The 19,129-nt window shown below is 36.9% G+C and overlaps 1 protein-coding gene across 2 annotated transcripts in view; it reads left to right on the top strand.

Annotated features, from left to right (window-relative positions):
• ARHGAP42 (Rho GTPase activating protein 42) overlaps positions 1-19,129 on the top strand; it is a 327,384-nt gene that overhangs the window by 268,556 nt on the left and 39,699 nt on the right. For both annotated transcript variants that reach the window (XM_003992599.6, XM_045038578.1), the window contains exon 13: positions 18,238-18,300. In XM_003992599.6, coding sequence (XP_003992648.3) covers positions 18,238-18,300 — 63 coding nt within the window. The remainder of the gene's footprint in view (positions 1-18,237; positions 18,301-19,129) is intronic.

The following is a 19,129-nucleotide window of genomic DNA, read 5'->3' as shown; positions in this document are numbered from 1 at the left end:
ACTACTGTCTAAATAATTTAATTTTGGAAGTTCTCAGATGTCCCTGGGTTACATCCTCCTCCTCACCACATCCTCTCCCACACCTGTGATCAAATAATTTTGTTTCTATCACTGAGATCCAGGAAGAGGGCTATAGTTCAAATACTTTTCATGGGCAGATCAGGAAGAAGTAACAGGTTGGGCCAGGGCTGTGGAGAGTTAACTGCTTCCTAAGAAGCAGGGAGAAGACAAATGGTCCTGTGGGACACAAGTTGTGTGGGACACAAACACCAATAAATGCACTCATTTCTTTTTTCTGTTTCTTTCAAGCCATGGATAATATGATATTAGTTATCTGTGATAAGTTGATTTTTAATCTGAATTGGCAGATTAGAAAAGTGAATTAGAAATTAAAGACAAATGTTGCTTTGTTTTGTCAACCCTGAGAAGGTACTGTAAGGCCAAGTAGATTACATCTGTAAGGACATGCTGGGTTTTTAATTACTAGGAAATTGAAGGTACAAGGACTTTTGCTTTGTTAGCTGTATAGAAGACTATTCTTTTTAATTTCCTCATGGCTGTTTGAATTCTGTTGAGATTAATAGCTATTATGCTGCTAAACTGCCTTTATTTTTATTTATAGAAACTTTATTTGGATTTCAATAAAAGCTTTATCCCTGAATAGTTTCCGGAGGAAAAAAAATGATGTTTACACTTAACTTTTGATTGAATATATAAAGTTCTTTAAGTTAGCTTGTTTCCTACTTCTACCTCTGAAAGCCAAGTATCATTAATATTATAGTGTTCAATTCCTGGGAATTTGGTGGTATTTGTATTTTACATATCCTTCTGCCCCTTTCTTTAGCAGGGAGATATGGGACAGGGAGTAGGCGATCTGGGGAGGAGTTGACAAAATTTTTCTCTTGTTAGCCAAGCTCTAACCCTTCTAGAAAGCATTAGCAAGGGTACCTGACAACCCATATGCAAACCAGTAACTAGCAAGCCATCAATTAATAAGCATTTATGGACTGCCTGCTCTGAACCAGGCATTGAGTCCTGATTCACTACTGTATTTCCACTGTATAGGATGGGTACTCTGTACTGTTAAGCAGGAGTGCCTTGTCCTTCATTCAAGAAGAATGATGATAGGGGCGCCTGGGTGGCGCAGTCGGTTAAGCGTCCGACTTCAACCAGGTCACAATCTCGCGGTCCGTGAGTTCGAGCCCCGCGTCGGGCTCTGGGCTGATGGCTCAGAGCCTGGAGCCTGTTTCCGATTCTGTGTCTCCCTCTCTCTCTGCCCCTCCCCCGTTCATGCTCTGTCTCTCTCTGTCCCAAAAATAAATAAACGTTGAAAAAAAAAAATTAAAAAAAAAAAGAAGAATGATGATAAATTATCAGCCTTTAATGATGTGATTTGTTTTTTTAAGGACCATTTCAACTAATATTTCAGTTGAACACTTTGGAGTTCCTAATTTTCCTTTAAGCTATAAAGAACCTGCTTTGTTCAGTCCTCATTAACACTGACATTAAATGCAATAACCTCTTCATGGCTTTAGGAAGTTGTGTGTTTTCCATTACAGAATATATTTTCCTTCACTTCCTTCAGAAACACCACATTTTGTGACCATCTCCTACATCAGGAACTTGGAGACAGAATATGCTGTTTGACCTCTTTCCCCAGACCTCAACAGGATTGGCAGAATCATATTGACTTACTTAGTGCCTGCTGGAAAATGGCATCTTTTAATTCCATTCATATTTCATTGGTTAGTGTCTATCACATGGCCAATCTTGCCTTTGATGGAGCTAAGAAACATAATCTTTTCTGCAGGAAGGGGCAACAGGTATGGGTGAACAGTAATCCCAGCATACTGCAATCTGTTCACTTCCAGTGAGAGGAAGTGTATGTTCATTGTGATTTACTGAAGTATGATGAAAGTATACACACGTGTTTATTTTTTTTAATTTTTTTTATGAAATTTATTGTCAAAGTGGTTTTCATACAACACCCAGTGCTCATCCCAACAGGTGCCCTCCTCATGCCCATCTCCCACTTTCCCCTCCCTCCTACCCCCCATCAACCCTCAGTTTGTTCTCAGTTTTTAACAGTCTATTATGGTTTGCCTCCTTCCCTCTCTGTAACTTTTTTTTCCTTCCCTTTCCCCATGGTCTTCTGTTAAGTTTCTCAGGATCCACATAAGACTGAAAACAGATGGTATCTGTCTTTCTCTGTGTGGCTTATTTCATTTACCATAACACTCTCCAGTTCCATCCACGTTACTATAGAAGGCCATATTTCATTCTTCCCCATTGCCACGTAGTACTCCATTGTGTATATAAACCACAATTTCTTTATCCATTCATCAGTTGTTGGACATTTAGGCTTTTTCCATAATTTGGCTATTGTTAAAAGTGTTGCTATAAACATTGGGGTACAAGTGCCCCTATGCATCAGCACTCCTGTATCCCTTGGGTAAATTCCTACCAGTGCTATTGCTGGGTCATAAGGTAGATCTATTTTTAATTTTTTAAGGAACCTCCACACTGTTTTCCAGAGTGGCTGCACCAATTTGCATTCCCACCAACAGTGCAAGAGGGTTCCCATTTCTCCACATCCTCTCCAGCATCTGTAGTCTCCTGATTTGTTCATTTTGGCCACTCTGACTGGCATGAGGCGGTATCTCAGTGTGGTTTTGATTTGTATTTCCCTGATGAGGAGTGACATTGAGCATCTCTTCATGTGCCTGTTGGCCATCTGGACGTCTTCTTTACAAAAGTGTCTATTCATGTTTTCTGCCCATTTTTTCACTGGAGTATTTTCAGGTGTGGAGTCTGATGAGTTCTTTATAGATTTTGGATACTAACCCTTTGTCCAATAGGTCATTTGCAAATATCTTTTCCCATTCCGTTCGTTGCCTTTTAATTTTGTTGATTGTTTCCTTTGCAGTGCAGAAGCTTTTTATCTTCATGAGGTCCCAATAGTTCATTTTTGCCTTGCTTTTGGAGATGTGTCAAGTAAGAAATTGCTGCAGCTGAAGTCAGAGAGGTTTTTTTCCTGCTTTCTCCTCTAGGGTTTTGATGGTTTCCTGTCTCACATTCAGGTCCTTTATCCGTTTTGAGTTTATTTTTGTGAATGGTGTAAGAAAGTGGTCTAGTTTAATTCTTCCACATGTTGCTGGCCAGTTCTCCCAGCACCATTTGTTAAAGAGACTGTCTTTCTGGGGCGCCTGGATGGCTAAGTCTGTTGAGCGTCTGACTTCAGCTCAGGTCAGGATCTGGCAGTTTGCGAGTTCGAGCCCTGTGTCAGGCTCTGCTAATAGCTCAGAGCCTGAGCCTGTTTCAGATTCTGTGTCTCCCTCTCTCTGCCCCTACCCTGCTCATGCTCTGTCTCTCAAAAATGAATTAACGTTAAAAAAAATTTTTTAAAAAAAAGACACTGGCTTTTTTCCATTGGATATTCTTTCCTCCTTTGTCAAAGATTAGTTGCCATACATTTGTGAGTCCAATTCTGGAGTCTCTATTCTATTCCTTTGGTCTATGTTTCTGTTTTTGTGCCAATACCATGCTGTCTTCATGATTACAGCTTTGTAGTAGAGGCTAAAGTCTGTGATTGTGATGCCTCCCACTTTGGTATTCTTCTTCAATATTACTTTGGCTATTCAGGCTCTTTTGAGGTTCCATACAAATTTTAGGATTGCTTGTTCTAGTTTCAAGAAGAATGCTGGTGCAATTTTTATTGGGATTGCATTGAATATGTAAACTACTTGGGGAGTATTGACATTTTAACAATATTTATTCTTCCAATCCATGAGCACGGAATGTTTTTCCATTTCTTTGTGTCTTCTTCAATTTCCTTCATAAGCTTTCTATAGTTTTCAGCATACAGATCTTTTACATCTGTGGTTACGTTTATTTCTAGGTATTTTACGATTTTTGGTGCAATTGTGAATGGGATCAGTTTCTTTATTTGTTTTTCTGTTGCTTCATTATTAGTGTATAAGAATGCAACTGATTTCTGTACATTAATTTTGTATCCTGTGACTCTGCTGAATTCATGTATCAGTTATAGCAGACTTTTCGTGGAGTCTGTTGAGTTTTTCATGTATAGTATCATGTCATCTGCAAAAAGTGAAAGCTTGCTTTCATCTTTGCCAATTTTGATGCCTTTGATTTCCTTTTGTTGTCTGATTGCTGATGCTAGCACTTCCAACACTATGTTAAACAACAGCGGTGAGAGTGGACATCCCTGTCATGTTTGTGATCTCAGGGGGAAAGCTCTCAGTTTTTCCCCATGGAGGATGATATTAGCTGTGGGGTTTTCATAAATGTTGAACCATCCCTGCAGCCCAGGAATGAATCCCACTTGATCATGGTGAATAATTCTTTTTATATGCTGTTTAATTCGATTTGCTAGTATCTTGTTGAGAATTTTTGCATCCATATTCATCAGGGATATTGGCTTGTAGTTCTCTTTTTTTGCTGGGTCTCTGTCTAGTTTGGGAATCAAAGTAATGCTGGCTTCATACAATGAGTCTGGAAGTTTTCCTTCCCTTTCTATTTTTTGGAACAGCTTGAGAAGGATAGGTATTATGTCTGCTTTAAATGTCTGGTAGAATTCCCCAGGGAAGGCATGTGGTCCTGGACTCTTATTTGTTGGGAGATTTTTGATAACTGATTCAATTTCTTCACTGGTAATGGGTCTGTTCAAGTTTTCTGTTTCTTCCTGTTTGAGTTTTGGAAGTGTGTGAGTGCTTAGGAATTTGTCCATTTCTTCCAGGTTGTCCAGTTTGTTGCCATATAATTTTTCATAGTATTCCTTGATAATTGCTCGTATTTCTGGGGGTTGGTTGTACTAATTGCATTTTCATTCATGATTTTATCTATTTGGATTATCTCCCTTTTCTTTTTGAGAAGCCTGGCCAGAGGTTTATCAATTTTGTTTATTTTTTCAAAAAACCAACTCTTGATTTCAATGATCTGCTCTACAGGTTTTTTGTACTCTATAGTGTTTATTTCTGCTCTGATCTTTATTATTTCTCTTCATCTGCTGGGGTTGGGGTGTCTGCTGTTCTGCTTCTAGTTCCTTTAGGTGTGCTGTTAGATTTTGTATTTGGGGTTTTTCTTGTTTCTTGAGATAGGCCTGGATTGCAATGTATTTTCCTCCTAAGACTGCCTTCACTGCATCCCAGTGTTTGGATTGTTGTATTTTCATTTTCATTTGTTTCCATATATTTTTTAATTTCTTCTCTAATTGCCTGGTTGACCCATTCATTCTTTAATAGGGTGTTCTTTAACCTCCATGCTTTTGGAGGTTTTCCAGCCTTTTTCCTGTGGTTGATTTGAAGCTTCATAGCACTGTGGTCTGAAAGTGTGCATGGTATTATCTCAATTCTTTTATAGTTATTAAGGGCTGTTTTGTGACCCAGTATGCGATCTATCTTGGAGAATGTTCCATGTGCACTCGAGAAGAAAGTATATTCTGTTGCTTTGGGATGCAGAGTTCTAAATATATCTGTCAAGTCCATGTGATCCAATGTCTCATTCAGGGCCCTTGTTTCTTTATTGATCCTGTGTCTAGATGATGTATCCATTGTTGTAAGTGGGGTGTTAAAATCCCCTGCAATTACCACATTCTTATCAATAGGGTTCCTTATGTTTGTGATTGTTTTATATATTTGGGGGCTCCTGTATTCAGCACATAGATATTTATAATTGTTAGCTCTTCCTGATGGATAGACCCTGTAATTATTATATAATGCCCTTCTTTATCTCTTGTTACAGCCTTTAATTTAAAGTCTAGTTTGTCCGATATAAGTATGGCTACTCCAGCTTTCTTTTGATTTCCAGTAACATGACAGATAGTTCTCCATCCCCTCACTTTCCACCTGAAGGTGTTCTCAGGTCTAAAATGAGTCTTTTGTAGACAGCAAATAGATGGGTCTTGTTTTTTTATCCATTCTGATACCCTATATCTTTTGGTTGGAGCATTTAGTCCATTTACATTCCGTGTTATTATTGAAAGATATGGGTTTAGAGTCATTGTGATTTCTGTAGATTTCATGCTTGTAGTGATGTGTCTGGTACTCAGGTCCTTGCAACATTTCACTCACAGAATCCCCCTTAGGATCTCTTGTAGTGCTGGTTTAGTGGTGATGAATTCCTTCAGTTTTGTTTGGGAAGACCTTTATCTCTTCTTCTATTCTGAATGACAGACTTGCTGGATAAAAGATTCTCGGCTGCATATTTTTTCTCTTCATCACATTGAAGATCTCCTGCCATTCCTTTCTGGCCTGCCAAGTTTCAGTAGATAGTTCTGTCACTAGTCTTATTGGTCTCCCTTTATGTGTTTGCTCATGTTTATCCCTAGCTGCTTTCAGAATTTTCTTTTTATCCTTGTATTTTGCCAGTTTCACTATGATAATAAGTCTTGGAGAAGATCAATTCAAGTTATATCTGAAGGGAGTTCTCTGTGCCTCTTGGATCAATGCCTTTTCCTTCCTAGATCAGGGAAGTTCTCAGCTATGATTTGTTCAAGTACACCTTCAGCCCCTTTCTCTCTTCTTTTTCTGGAATTCATATGATAAGGATATTGTTCCGTTTGATTATATCATATAGTTCTCTAATTCTCCCCTCATACTCCTGGATTTTTTTAATCTCTCTTTTTTCTCAGCTTCCTCTTTTTCCATAATTTTACCTTCTAATTCACCTATTCCCTCCTCTGCCTCTTCAATTCATGCTATGGCCACCTCCATTTTATTTTGCACTTCATTTGTAGCATTGTTTAGCTCCTCATGACTATTTCTTAGTCCCTTGACCTCTGTAGCAATAGATTCTCTGTTGTTCTCTATGCTTTTTTCAAGCCCAGCAATTAATTTTATGACTATTATTCTAAATTGTTGTTCCATTTTATTGCTTAAATCGTTTTTGATCAATTCATTAGCTGTTGCTACTTCTTGGAGTGTCTTTTGAGGAGAATTCTTCCGTTTTGTCATTTTGGATAGTCCCTGGAGTGGTGCAGAACTGCAGGGCTCTTCCCCTGTGCTGGCTGGAGTAACTTGTGTTGGTGAGCAGGGCCACAGTTCAGTCTGGATGTCTGCCCCCAGCCCACCGCTGGGGCCACAGTCAGTCTGGTGTGTACCTTATCTTCCCCTCTCCCAGGAGGAGGACTCACTGTGGAGTGGTGTGGCCGTTGTCTGGGATACTTGCATACTGCCAGGCTTGTGGTGCTGCTTAGATGGGATCTGGCCAAGGGCATATTAGCCAAGGTGGATCCGCAAGGTGCACAGGGGCAGGAGGGGCAGGCTTAGCTAACTTTGCCTTTGGTGGTCCCTGTGGGAGGGGCCCTGCAGCACCAGGAGGGAAGCAGGCCCGTTGGAGGGATGGATCCACAGAAGCACAGCGTTGGGCATTTCTGTGGAGAAAGAAAGTTTAGTGACGGGAACTGGTTCCCTTTGGAATTTCGGCTGGGGGATGGGAGAGGGAAATGGCGCTTTCCAGCGCCTTTGTTCCCCCAACGAGCTGAGTTCTATCTTCTGGGGCTCAACAACTCTCCCTCACAGTGTCCTCTCACCCTCCCCACTCTGCAAGAGCAGAGTTGTTGACTTTTAACGTTCCAGATGTTAAGTACTGCTGGCTGTCAGAACTCACAGAGTCCAGCCCCTCTGCTTTTGCAAGCCAGACTTTGGGGGCTCTGCCTTGCCGGGCAGGCTGCCCCTCCACCGCCCCGGCTCCCTCCTGCCAGTCCATGTAGCATGCACCACCTCTCCACCATTCCTACCCTCTTCTGTGGGCCTCTTGTCTACGCTTGGCTCCAGAGAGTCCGTTCTGCTAGTCTTCTGGTGGTTTTCTGGGTTATTTAGGCAAATGTGGGTGGAATCTAAGTGATCAGCAGATGAGGTGAGACCAGCATCCTCCTATGCCACCATCTTCCCTCACCTTGTACAGATATGTTTTAATATACAACTTGCTTTTCAGTGGCCAGCTAGGTTACAGGGCTTGAGTGGTTTATGTCTGGTTTACATTTATTTCAAGAAACAGATTATTGGCCTGGCTCCAATTATTTAAAAATAAGTAATGTATTATGCCTTTTTAACACTCCTGATGGACAGTTCCTGAAGCTCCAATGACTTTAGTCATGCCCAAAGAATACCTTGTTCATATAATTTATGTATGTAGATATTTATATTTTCTTCCAGCTGCTGCTGCTGCTAATAGCCAACACTTCTGTAGTAGTTACTATATTGCAGACATTATTCTAGGAGCTTGGCAAATGTTAACATATTTTATCTGTGAACAATCCTCTGACAAAGAAAATTCTATTATCCTTACTGTGTAGAAGAGGAAACGGATATACAAAGAAGTTAAAACTATGCCTAGTAACACAGCAAGTACGTGAGAGAGTAACTACTATCTCTTTCATCTGGTTAGAACTAATGACTGACTTCTTTTATCCTTTTTTCTTCTATTTTTCTGCATATAGCAGTAATATATAGAAGGCGCACATGGAGAAGGAAACTAGCATTTAATTAGGTTTGTTACATTATTTGATGCTTTTCAGTGCTTCACCTGGTTTTGTTCTTCATTTTACATACGTGTTATCATTTCCCTCATTTTATAAATGAAAGAACTAGAGTTCATAAGCATTATTATGCATGTTCCCATTCATACAGCAGTTTATACTAGAGCTGAGATCCAACCCCAGATTCAATGTAGGTGCTATCTCTGCACTATGGAAACTCCTTTGGCAGTATCAAAGGTTGTTTAGAGGAAACAAAACAAAAATGCATGGTTATTTTCTGCCAACACAGTATATTTTTCCATATCATTGAATTGATTGATAGTGTTTTAATTATTCATATTATGTAAATGAGCTAAAGCACAAGATCATGGGCCACATCCATACAGTGGCACTTATGGAATGGCCTGGCATTCAGAGTGAATGTATATAAGATTTTGTTCTTTGTGGGAGCCTGTAATATTGTTTTATTATAATAGACGGGGGTAGTGTTGCCAAACATCCTATTATACCTTCAATATAGCCTGGTTATTGCTTATTCTTCTCCAAGTGGATACTTAAAGAAATTCTGTTTATTACATGTATAAACATAGATATAGATACCACATATATATGTATCTACATATATAGAAACCACAGTTATCTTCATTCACTTTGCCAAAGGCAAGTTTTATTAAAATTTTTTAAAAAATGGTTTTCTCTTTCTTAATTTTTATCGAAAAGTTGAGCAATGTGACCTCCAGAACCAAATATTGTAAATGTCAGGAACTTGCAATTTTAATTGATTTTAAAACTGCTTGTTTCTACCTAGGGTTGCATTTTTTGGCTCAGTTTTTGTTGTGAAGAATGAAAATAATTGATTCCTTACCTCTTCATTTGCCTGTTTTCTTGTCTTCAATAAATATTTAAAATACCAGAATGTAGATTGTTATGATTGGCCTTTTAGGTGATTGGAAGCAAAAAATCCCTTCTTCCTATCCAAAAGGAACTTCAATTATGTAGTGAACTCTTAAAAGATGCTTGTTTAATGACTATTCATTCTTGTATTGTTGAGTTAACCCAAAGCATTGACTGAGTTCTGTTTACTTGACCTAGGGACCTGAGAATAGAGAAATAAATGAGCCAGTTCCTATGGGTAACAATACATTTTTTGTTTGAGCATTTTAAAATGATTTAATCTATTTATTTTTTTAAAAGTTCTAAAGAACTATATTTTTTTTAAGTATTGGACTCTTTCAAAGTCTAGTGAATAAAAATGATAATTTCTACCTTCTGTTCTCCTTTTTCTTACTTGCATAGATCTTTCTAAAGTTTTTTTTTTTGTTTTTTGTTTTTTGTTTTTTTTCCCCTAGGAAAAATAGAAACACACCCTCAAACTTCACAGTTTAAGAAATTGGGTCATACTGTCTGTTGATTACTTTTTGTTTTTTTTTGTTTGTTTGTTGGTTTTTTACTAACAACACATGAGAAGTATCTTTCCAGTTCAGTACTTCTAGTTTTTTGGTCCATGGATTTCTCAGTCCTCAAAGGTTTCAATGGTTTTCTGTCTAGGATTTCTTAAAAACTTTTTGCCTATTGTTGGCACCCCTTCTTGAATTCTGATATATATTTTTTATCTCTGGATTTCTGTTAAGCTATATGAATGTTTAATCATCCATCTTTTTTTATTTTTATTTTTTATGTTTTTATTTTATTATTATTTATTAAATTTTACTTACAGTATAGTTAACATTCAGTGTTATATTAGTTTCAGGTGTACAATATAGTGATTCATCAGTTCCATATATTACTCAGTGTGCATCACGATAAGTATATTCTTAATCCCCTTCACCAATTTCCCCCAGTCCCCCACCCACCTCCCCTCTGGTAACCACTGGTTTATTCTCTATAGCTAAGAGTCAGTTTCTTGGTTTTAGCGCTCGCTCTCTCTCTCTCTCTCTCTCTCTCTCTCTCTCCCCCTTTTTTTCCCTTTGCTCCTTTGTTTTGCTTCTTAAATTCTACATGTTAGTGAAATCATATATTATCTGTCTTTCTCTGACTGGCTTATTTTGTATAACTTGTATTCTTTAGCTCCATCCATGTTGTTGCAAATGCAAGATTTCAGTATTTTTATGGCTAAATAATATTTTATTGTACATATATACTATGTCTTCCTTTTTCTTTTTATGTGTATGTGAATGTATTTCTTCAACAAATATATATTTTATTAAGTTTTTAATTTTAATTCCAGTATAGTTAACATAGTGTTCTATTAGATTCAACTGTACAATATAGTGATTTAGCAATACTATACATTACTCAGCGCTCATCATGAGAAGTGTACTCTCTTTGCAGGAATGTCTGTGACTTCTGCCCATTTTTTAATTGGATTATTTGTTTTGGGGTGTTGAGTTATATAAGTTCTTTATATATTGTAGACACTAACCGTTGATCAAATATGTCATTTGAAAATATCTTCTCTCACTCAGTAGGCTGACTTTTAGCTTTGTTGGTTGTTTCCTTTGCACTACAGAAGCTTTTTGCTTTGATGTAGTCCCAGTAGTTTATTTTTGCTTTTATTTCCCTTGCCTCAGAAGACATACCAAGAAAAATGGTACAGCTGATGTTGGAGAAATTACTGGCTGTGCTCTCTTCTAGGATTTTTGTGGTTTTAGGTCTCACATTCAGGTCCTTAATCCATTTTGAGTTGATTTTTGTGTATGGTGTAAGAAAGTGGTCCAGTTTCATTCTTTTGCAGTTCATTTTTCCCAGCACCATTTGTTGAAGAGACCATCTTTTTCCCATTGCAAATTATTCCCTCCTTTTTCAAAGATTAATTGACCATATAATTTTAGAATTATTTCCAGGCTTTCTGTTCTGTTGATCTGTGTGTCTGTTTTTGTGCCAGTACCATACTGTTTTGATTACTATCACTTTCTAATATAACTTGAAGTATCGTATTGTGAGATCTCCAGTTTTGTTATCTTTTCCAAGACTTGTTTGGGTATTGAGGGCATTTTATGATTTCATACAACTTTTAGGATTCTTTGTTCTATAATTCTGTGAAAAATGCTGTTGGTATTTTGACAGGGATTGTGTTAAATCTGTAGATTGCTTTGGGTAGTATAGACATTTTAACAATATTATTCTTCTAATCCATGAGCATGGAATGTCTTTCCATTTTTTTCTGTCATCTTCAATTTCTTTCATCAGTGTTTTATATTTTTCTGTGTATAGAAAGTATATTTCATTTCTTTGGAAAAGTTTATTCCCAACTATTTTATTATTTTTGGTGCAGTTGTAAATGAATTGTTTTTCTTTTAATTTTTCTTTCTGCTGCTTCATTATTAATGTATAGAAATGCAACAGATTTCTGGGGCACCTGGGTGGCTCATTCAGTTGAGTGTCCAACTTTGGCTGAGGTCATGAACTCATGGTTTGTGAGTTCAAGCCCTACATCAGACTCTGTGCTGACAGCTCAGAGCCTGGAGCCTGCTTCAGATTCTGTGTCTCCCTCTCTCTCTGTCCCTCCCCCATTCATACTTTGTCTCTCTCTCCCTCAAAAATAAATAAACATTAAAAAAAACCCAAACAAATTTTTGTTTATTGGTTTTGTATCATGTAACCCTACTGAATTCCATTTATTAGTTCTAGTAATTTTTTGGTGGAGTGTTTAGGGTTTTTTTTTATGTATAATATCATGTCATTTGCAGATAGTGGAAGTTTTATTTCTTCCTTACCAATTTGGAGGCCTTTTATTTCTTTTTGTTGTCTTAATTGCTGTGGCTAGGACTTCCAGTATTAGGTTGAATAAATGTGGTAAGAGTGGACATCCTTGTCTTGTTCCTGATCTTAGGGGAATAGCTCTCAATTTTCCCCATTGACTATGATGTTTTCTGTAAGTTTTTTATATAAAGTCTTTATTATGATTTGAGGTATGTTCCCTCTAAACCTACTTTGTTGAGGATTTTTTTCATGAATGGATGTTGTACTTTGTCAAATGCTTTTTTCTGCATCTGTTGAAATGATAATATGGTTTTTCATCCTTTTTCCTATTCATGTAATGTGTCATGTCGATTGGTTTGTGAATATTGAACTGCCATTGCATCCCAGGAATAAGTCCCACTAGATTATGGTGAATGTTTTGTTAATGTATTTGGATGAGCTTGCTAACATTCTGTTGAGGATTTTTACATCTATGTTTACCAGAAATATTGGCCTGTAGTTATGTTTTTTTGGTGTGTGGTGTCTTCATCTGTTTTGGTATCAGGTAATGCTGACCTCATAGGAAAAATTTGAAAGTTTTCCTTACTATTTTATTTTTTAGAAAAGTTTGAGAACAGGTATAAACTCTTCTTTAAATATTTGGTAGAAAAGCATAAGAGACTGTTAAAAACTGAGAACAAACTGAGGGTTGATGGGGGGTGGGAGGGAGGAGAGGGTGGGTGATGGGTATTGAAGAGGGCACCTTTTGGGATGAGCACTGGGTGTTGTATGGAAACCAATTTGACAATAAATTTCATATATAAAATTTAAAAAAATAAAATAAAATAAATAAATAAATAAAAATAAATATTTGGTAGAATTCACCTTTGAAGTTGTATGGTCCTGGAGTTTTGTTTTTTGGGAAGTTTTCTTATTATTGATTCAATCTGTTTACTGGTTATCAATCTGTTCAAATATTCTGTTTCTTCTGGTTGACTTTTAGTAGGTTATCTGTCTCTATGAATTTGTCCATTTTTTTCTAGTCTGTCCAATTTGTTGGCATATAATTTTTCATAATGCTCACTTAAGCCGTTTGTATTTCTTTGGTAGAGGCTGTTATGTCTCTTTCATTTGTGATTTTGTTTATTTGCATCCTCTCTTTTTTTTTTTTGAGTCTAGCTAGAAGTTTATCTATTGTGTTGATCTTTTCAAGGAAACAGTTCCTTATTCATTATTATTTTTTTTTTTAGTGTCTCTATCATTTATTTATGCTTTAATCTTTATTATTTCCTTCTTTCTGCTGACTTTGGGTTTTGTTTGGTCCTCCTTTCCTACCTCCTTTAGGTATAAGCTTAGGTATTTATTTGATATTTTTATTGCTTCTTGATGTAGGCCTGCATTCCTATATTCTTCCATCTTTGGATCACTTGCTGCATCCCAAACATTTTCACCATTAGGTTTTCATTTTCATTTTACTTCAAGTAATTTTTTATTCTTCTTTTATTTCTTGGTTGACTTATTCACTGGTTAGTAGCATGTTTTTTAACCTCCATGTATTTGTGCTCTTACCAGATTTTTCTTGTGGTTGATTTCTAATTTCATAGCATTGTGGTCAGAAAAGATGCATGGTATGACTTCAATTTCTTTGAATTTCTTGAGGCTTTTTTGGTGGTCTAATATGTGATGTATTCTGGAGTATGTTCTATGTGCACTTGAAAAGAATGTGTATTCTCTTTTATTTATTTATTTTTTAAATATTTATTCATTTTTGAGGGTGAGAGAGACAGAGTATAAGTCGGGGAGGGGCAGAGAAAGAGGGAGACAGAGAATCTGAAGCAGGCTCCAGTCTCTGAGCTATCAGCACAGAGTCAGACATGGGGCTCAAATGCATGAACTGCAAGATCATGACCTGAGCTGAAGTTGGACTTTTAACTGATTGAGCCACCCAGGCAGCCCTATTCTCTTTAAGAATGGAATGTTCTAAATATAACTATGAAATCCAACTGCTCCAATGTGTTATTCAAAGCCACTGTTTTCTTGTTGATTTTCTGTCTGTATTATCTGTCCTTTATATAAGTGGGCTATTGAAATCCCTTACTATTATTGTATTACTATCAATTAATTCTTTTATGTTTGTTGTTAACTTTTTTATGTATTTGGGTGCTTTCATGGTGGGTACATAAATATTAAGAATTGTTATATCTCTTGTTTTATTGTTCTTCCATTATTATATAGTGTCATTTGTCTCTTGTTACAGTCTTTGTTTTAAGGTCTAATTTGTCTTATCATAAGTATAGTACTCTTTCTTTTGACATCCCTTTGCATGATAAATGTTTCTCCAACCCTTCACTTTCAATCTGTATGGGTCTTTAGTTCTGAAATGAGTCTCTTATAGGCAGTATTTAGACAGGTTGATTTTTTTATTCTGACACCCTGTGTCTTCTGACTGGAGTTTTTAGTCCATTTACTTTCAAAGTAATTATTGATAGATAGGTATTTATTGCCATTTTGTTACTGGTTTGTGGTCATTTTTGTAGTTTTTCTATGGTCCTTTCATCTTTTTCTCTCTTTCACAGTTTGCTGGCTTCCTTTAGTGATAAACTTGGATTTCTTTCTCTTTATTCTTAGTATATCTGATACTGGGTTTTGATTGGTTACCATTAGATTTGTGTATAACATCATCTGCATATAGTAGTTTATATTAAGTTGATGGTCACTTAAGTTAGAACCCATTCTTTCTTCTTACCCTCCCCTCCATGTTTCAGGTATATGGTGTCTTTATTTCACATCCTTTTATTTTGTGAATCTTTCACGGATTTTGACAGGTATATTTATTTTTACTGCTTTTGTGTTTCCTACTTTACATACTCTTACCTACGATCTTTCCTTTACACTCAGATTGTTTCCTTAAATTTCTTATAGGGCTGGTATAGTGGTCATGAGTTCCTTCAGCTTTTATTTGTCTATGGAACTATCTCTTCTATTCTGAATGGTAGTCATGCTTAATAGAGAATTCTGGCTGCATATTTTTTTCATTTTAGCACTTTGAATACAGCATGTCAGTCACTTATACACTGCAAAGTTTCTGCTGAAAAATCTACTCATAGCCTATGGAATTTCCCCTGTATGTAACTGTGTTCTTTTCTCTTGCTGCTTTTAAAAACATTTTGTTTTTAAGATTTTATTTTTAGGTAATCTCTACACCCAATGCAGGGCTCAAGTTTACAATCCTAAAATCAAGAGTTGCATGTTCCACTGACTGAGCCAACCAGGTGCCTCTCTCTTGCTGCTTTTGAGGTTATTTATTATTAATATTCCCCATTTTTATTACTATACATCTGTGATGATTTCCTTGGGTTGATTTTTTTTTTGGGTGGGGGGGATCTCTTTGCCTCCTGGATCTGAATATATATTTCCTTTGCATAAGGAATATATATCCTCTGCATAACTTTTTTTTCTTTCAGGTTGCTCATTCATTCTTCTGCGTCTTTAGCCTGGTATTTATTTCATCTAGTGTATTTTTAACTTCATTTGTTGTTTTCTTCATCTCTGATTGGCTCTTTTTTGTCTCTTTGTTAAGGGTCTCACTGATAATTCTCTACTCTTTTCTCAAGTGCAGTAAGTATCTTTCTGAACATTTTTTAAATTCTCTAGTCAGGCATATTACTTGTATCCATTTGTCTTAGTTTGTCTTGTTTTGTTTTGTTTTGTTTTTCATTGGAGACATACTCCTCTCTCTCCTCATTTTACCTAATTCTCTGAGTCTGTTTTTCTTTGTGTCAGGAAATTCAGCTATATCTCCTGCTATTGAATGTAGTGGCCTTATGAAGAAGAGGTCTTGTAGTCCCCTGAAATGCAGTTCCCCTGTTTCCCACCTAGTGCTTCACATGGTGTCTCCTATATGTGTTGAATGTGCTTGTCATTTGTCCTGGTTCCTTTTTCCTTCAGTCCAGTTGTCTGCAGAGGCTCTCTTTCCTATTGTGAGCAGTGTTTTGTACCTAGCTGGGAAATGGTGTGCAGTTTTAACAAGGTGTGCTATGCTTGTAAAATGAGACCTACAGCTTTGAGGATCCAAGCTGCATGCAAAGGGTGCATAATTTTACCAAGGTGCTCCTAGTGTTTCCTCAGGGTCCACAGCTGCTGCTGCCACAGCTGCAGTCTTGCAAATTGCATGGGTGGAAAGAGGCAGTGTTGGCAAGGTTTGTGCTGTGGGAGGGGGCCCACAGTGCTGGGACTGAGACAGGCATGACTGGAAAGAGTGGATAAGTGGAAGCACAGGGATGTGTGACTTAGTGTAAGCACATTAGGTAGTGAAATTCAGAGCATGCTAGTTTCTGCAGGTGGCCATGTGTTTGTGCTGAGGGGTGAAAGAGGGCAATGGTACCTTCCAGCTCCTTTGTTCTTGGAGAAGTCTTCCCCTGGATACCCTCTGAGATGAGTAAATAACTCTTCCCCCTATATGCCCTGGTGCTTTTGAAAGTGCTGCTTCTAGCCTGTATCTTAAAGGCTATTTGTCCTGCTATCTCTTTAAGGGCAGAAACTTATTTTCCTATTGCCCTCAGGATCTTCCAGAATGGAGCTAGCTTTTTTTTTTTTTAATTCCAGGATTTAAGTCCCTCTTGTTTGTAAGAAGTCAGTAAATTCAGTCCTTTTTACTTTCAAAACCAAATGTTATGAGGATTCCTCTCTTCCTTGTGAGCTCCCTGGTGTGATAGTCTGTTTCTCACCCTTCTTCAGTGCTTCCAGCTCCCTCCAGACCACAGATGGCCACCTCTGTTTTGCTTCTCCACTATATCTCCACTACCCTCTTTGATGTGGACTCTTCTCTACCTTTAGATGTGGAGTTTATTCTGCCAGTCTTTGGGTTGTTTCTGAGTTATTTATGCTGATGTCAGTGTTATCTAGTTGTATTCATGGGACAGTGTGAACTTAGGGTCCTCTTGCTCCACCATCTTCCAGCCTCCTTCTAACCCACCATCTTTATTTTTTTTTTAATGTTTATTTTTGAGAGAGAGAGACAGAGCATGAGCAGGGAAGGGGCAGAGGGAGAGGGAGACACAGAATCTGAAGCAGGCTCCAGGCTCTGAGCTGTCAGCACAGAGCCTGATGCGGGGCTCGAACTCATGAGCCTTGAGATCATGACCTGAGCCGAAGTCGGGTGCTCAACTGACTGAGCCACCCAGGCACCCCAAATCCACCATCTTTAAATGGAAGCTAGTTTTAATTTTTTTATTGACTTGAATTATTTTCATATATTACTGGAGAATATTAAGAAATATCATATTTCCACCACATGTGATGAAAATTTTCATTATAGTAACAAAATATTTGAATTTTTTCTCAGGGTGTTATTTGGTATTCCTAAATACTTTTTTTTTTTTAATAAGTAATCTAATTTGATCTGGCCTCAGAATCTTAAGAAAATTATAACAGATTTAAAATCTAGCAAAAGCAATGAAAATAAACTGATATTTCATAATGTAGGATCTTTAGGGGATTTTCGGTAAACTAAACATATTTTGAATTATTTTGCATATGGTAAAAAATGTAGTAGAAAGAATATTGGGCTCGGATTCAGGTGATCTATGTTAGAATCCTGGTTCTGAAGCTTGGAACAAAGAAACTGAAGTTCTCAGCAACGTCATGAACCATCTTAAGATTACAAAGCTTTCTCTCTACCTTATACTGTTGTTTTGAGAATCTCATGGAAAAGAATATGTGAATAGCTTTGTAATATAATTAGTAACAAACAATAAAGGTTTTTTTTCTTAGTACATTTGCTTTTATCATCTGGAAAAACATGTAGTGAAGGTTAATGCTAATTTTAGGTAAAATGGATGGGATCACTGTAACATATTTACCTTCTGTGAAGGATCTGTGTTTTCTAAAGAAGTAAGCTGATGTAGTAACTTTGGTGAATGTGAACCCTACTTCTACCCCAAAATAAAAATTCAGACTCTTAACTAAAACTGTGCCACTAAGTCATAAAACAAGAGAGCCAACTAAGGAGTAATGTAAGTTGGGTATAAACCCTTACTGTGATTTTATTTTATTTTCAGTGTATTTAAATGAAGCAGGGTTCAATTTTGTGAGAAAATGCATTCAAGCTGTGGAAACAAGAGGTAAGTGTTGTCTGACAGGTATATCATTAGTGTTCATTCTTATATAGGAACCTCTCAAAAAATGAGGATATATTTTATCATTAACATGAGATTAACTTTAAGAACTATATAAATGTATAAAATTATCTAAATACACAAATAGCTATAGTCTGAACTTTACCAAAAATCATACTGTATATTCTGTTTAACAATTTTTCATAATAAAGGCCTGATTTATTTCCATTTCATAGACTTTGTGTTATTTATTACTCTAAGCTCCTCTTCAATGTTTTTCAAGCTTTAGAGGAGGTAAGATTCCTAAGGAGCTGGTCTTCCTCCTTTCTTAATGTTATTCCCCTCAGTGATTTCACTCACAGTCACAATTCTAACACCTTTACCCTCTCTAGTCATGGCCTTGAAGGCCACTCTAGTTGCCTGTTACACTCTTCCATTTCCAGGAAAACTTGTCTAAAGCAAAACTCATGGGCTTTGAAATTCTGTGAACTTAAACTCAAATTTTGGTGCTGCCATTTAGAAGTTTTGAGAAGTTAAGTACATTTCTTAAATTCTCTAAATCTATTTCCTCACCTTCAAAATGAAGGAAGTTGTTAAGGCCAACCAGTTCTTCAACATGTAGGACTACATGACTGAAGAAATAGAGGATGAGAAATTCTAATCATTATTTCCCATCTTTGATGGCTTTTTGTATTCAGATAGTAGTGAATGAGCAGAGTACTTTGCTACTTTGAAGATCTTTGAAAGACTTTCAAATCACTGTTTAGTGTCTGCTCTGAGAAATATATGTCTGATGGGTGTTTCCAGGGTAGATTTTCTGAAGTTAGACTGCAAA

This window comes from Felis catus, chromosome D1 (genome assembly GCF_018350175.1).
Source record: "Felis catus isolate Fca126 chromosome D1, F.catus_Fca126_mat1.0, whole genome shotgun sequence".
In the NCBI taxonomy this organism is placed as follows: domain Eukaryota; kingdom Metazoa; phylum Chordata; class Mammalia; order Carnivora; family Felidae; genus Felis; species Felis catus.
This window is presented reverse-complemented; position numbering and strand designations above follow the sequence as displayed.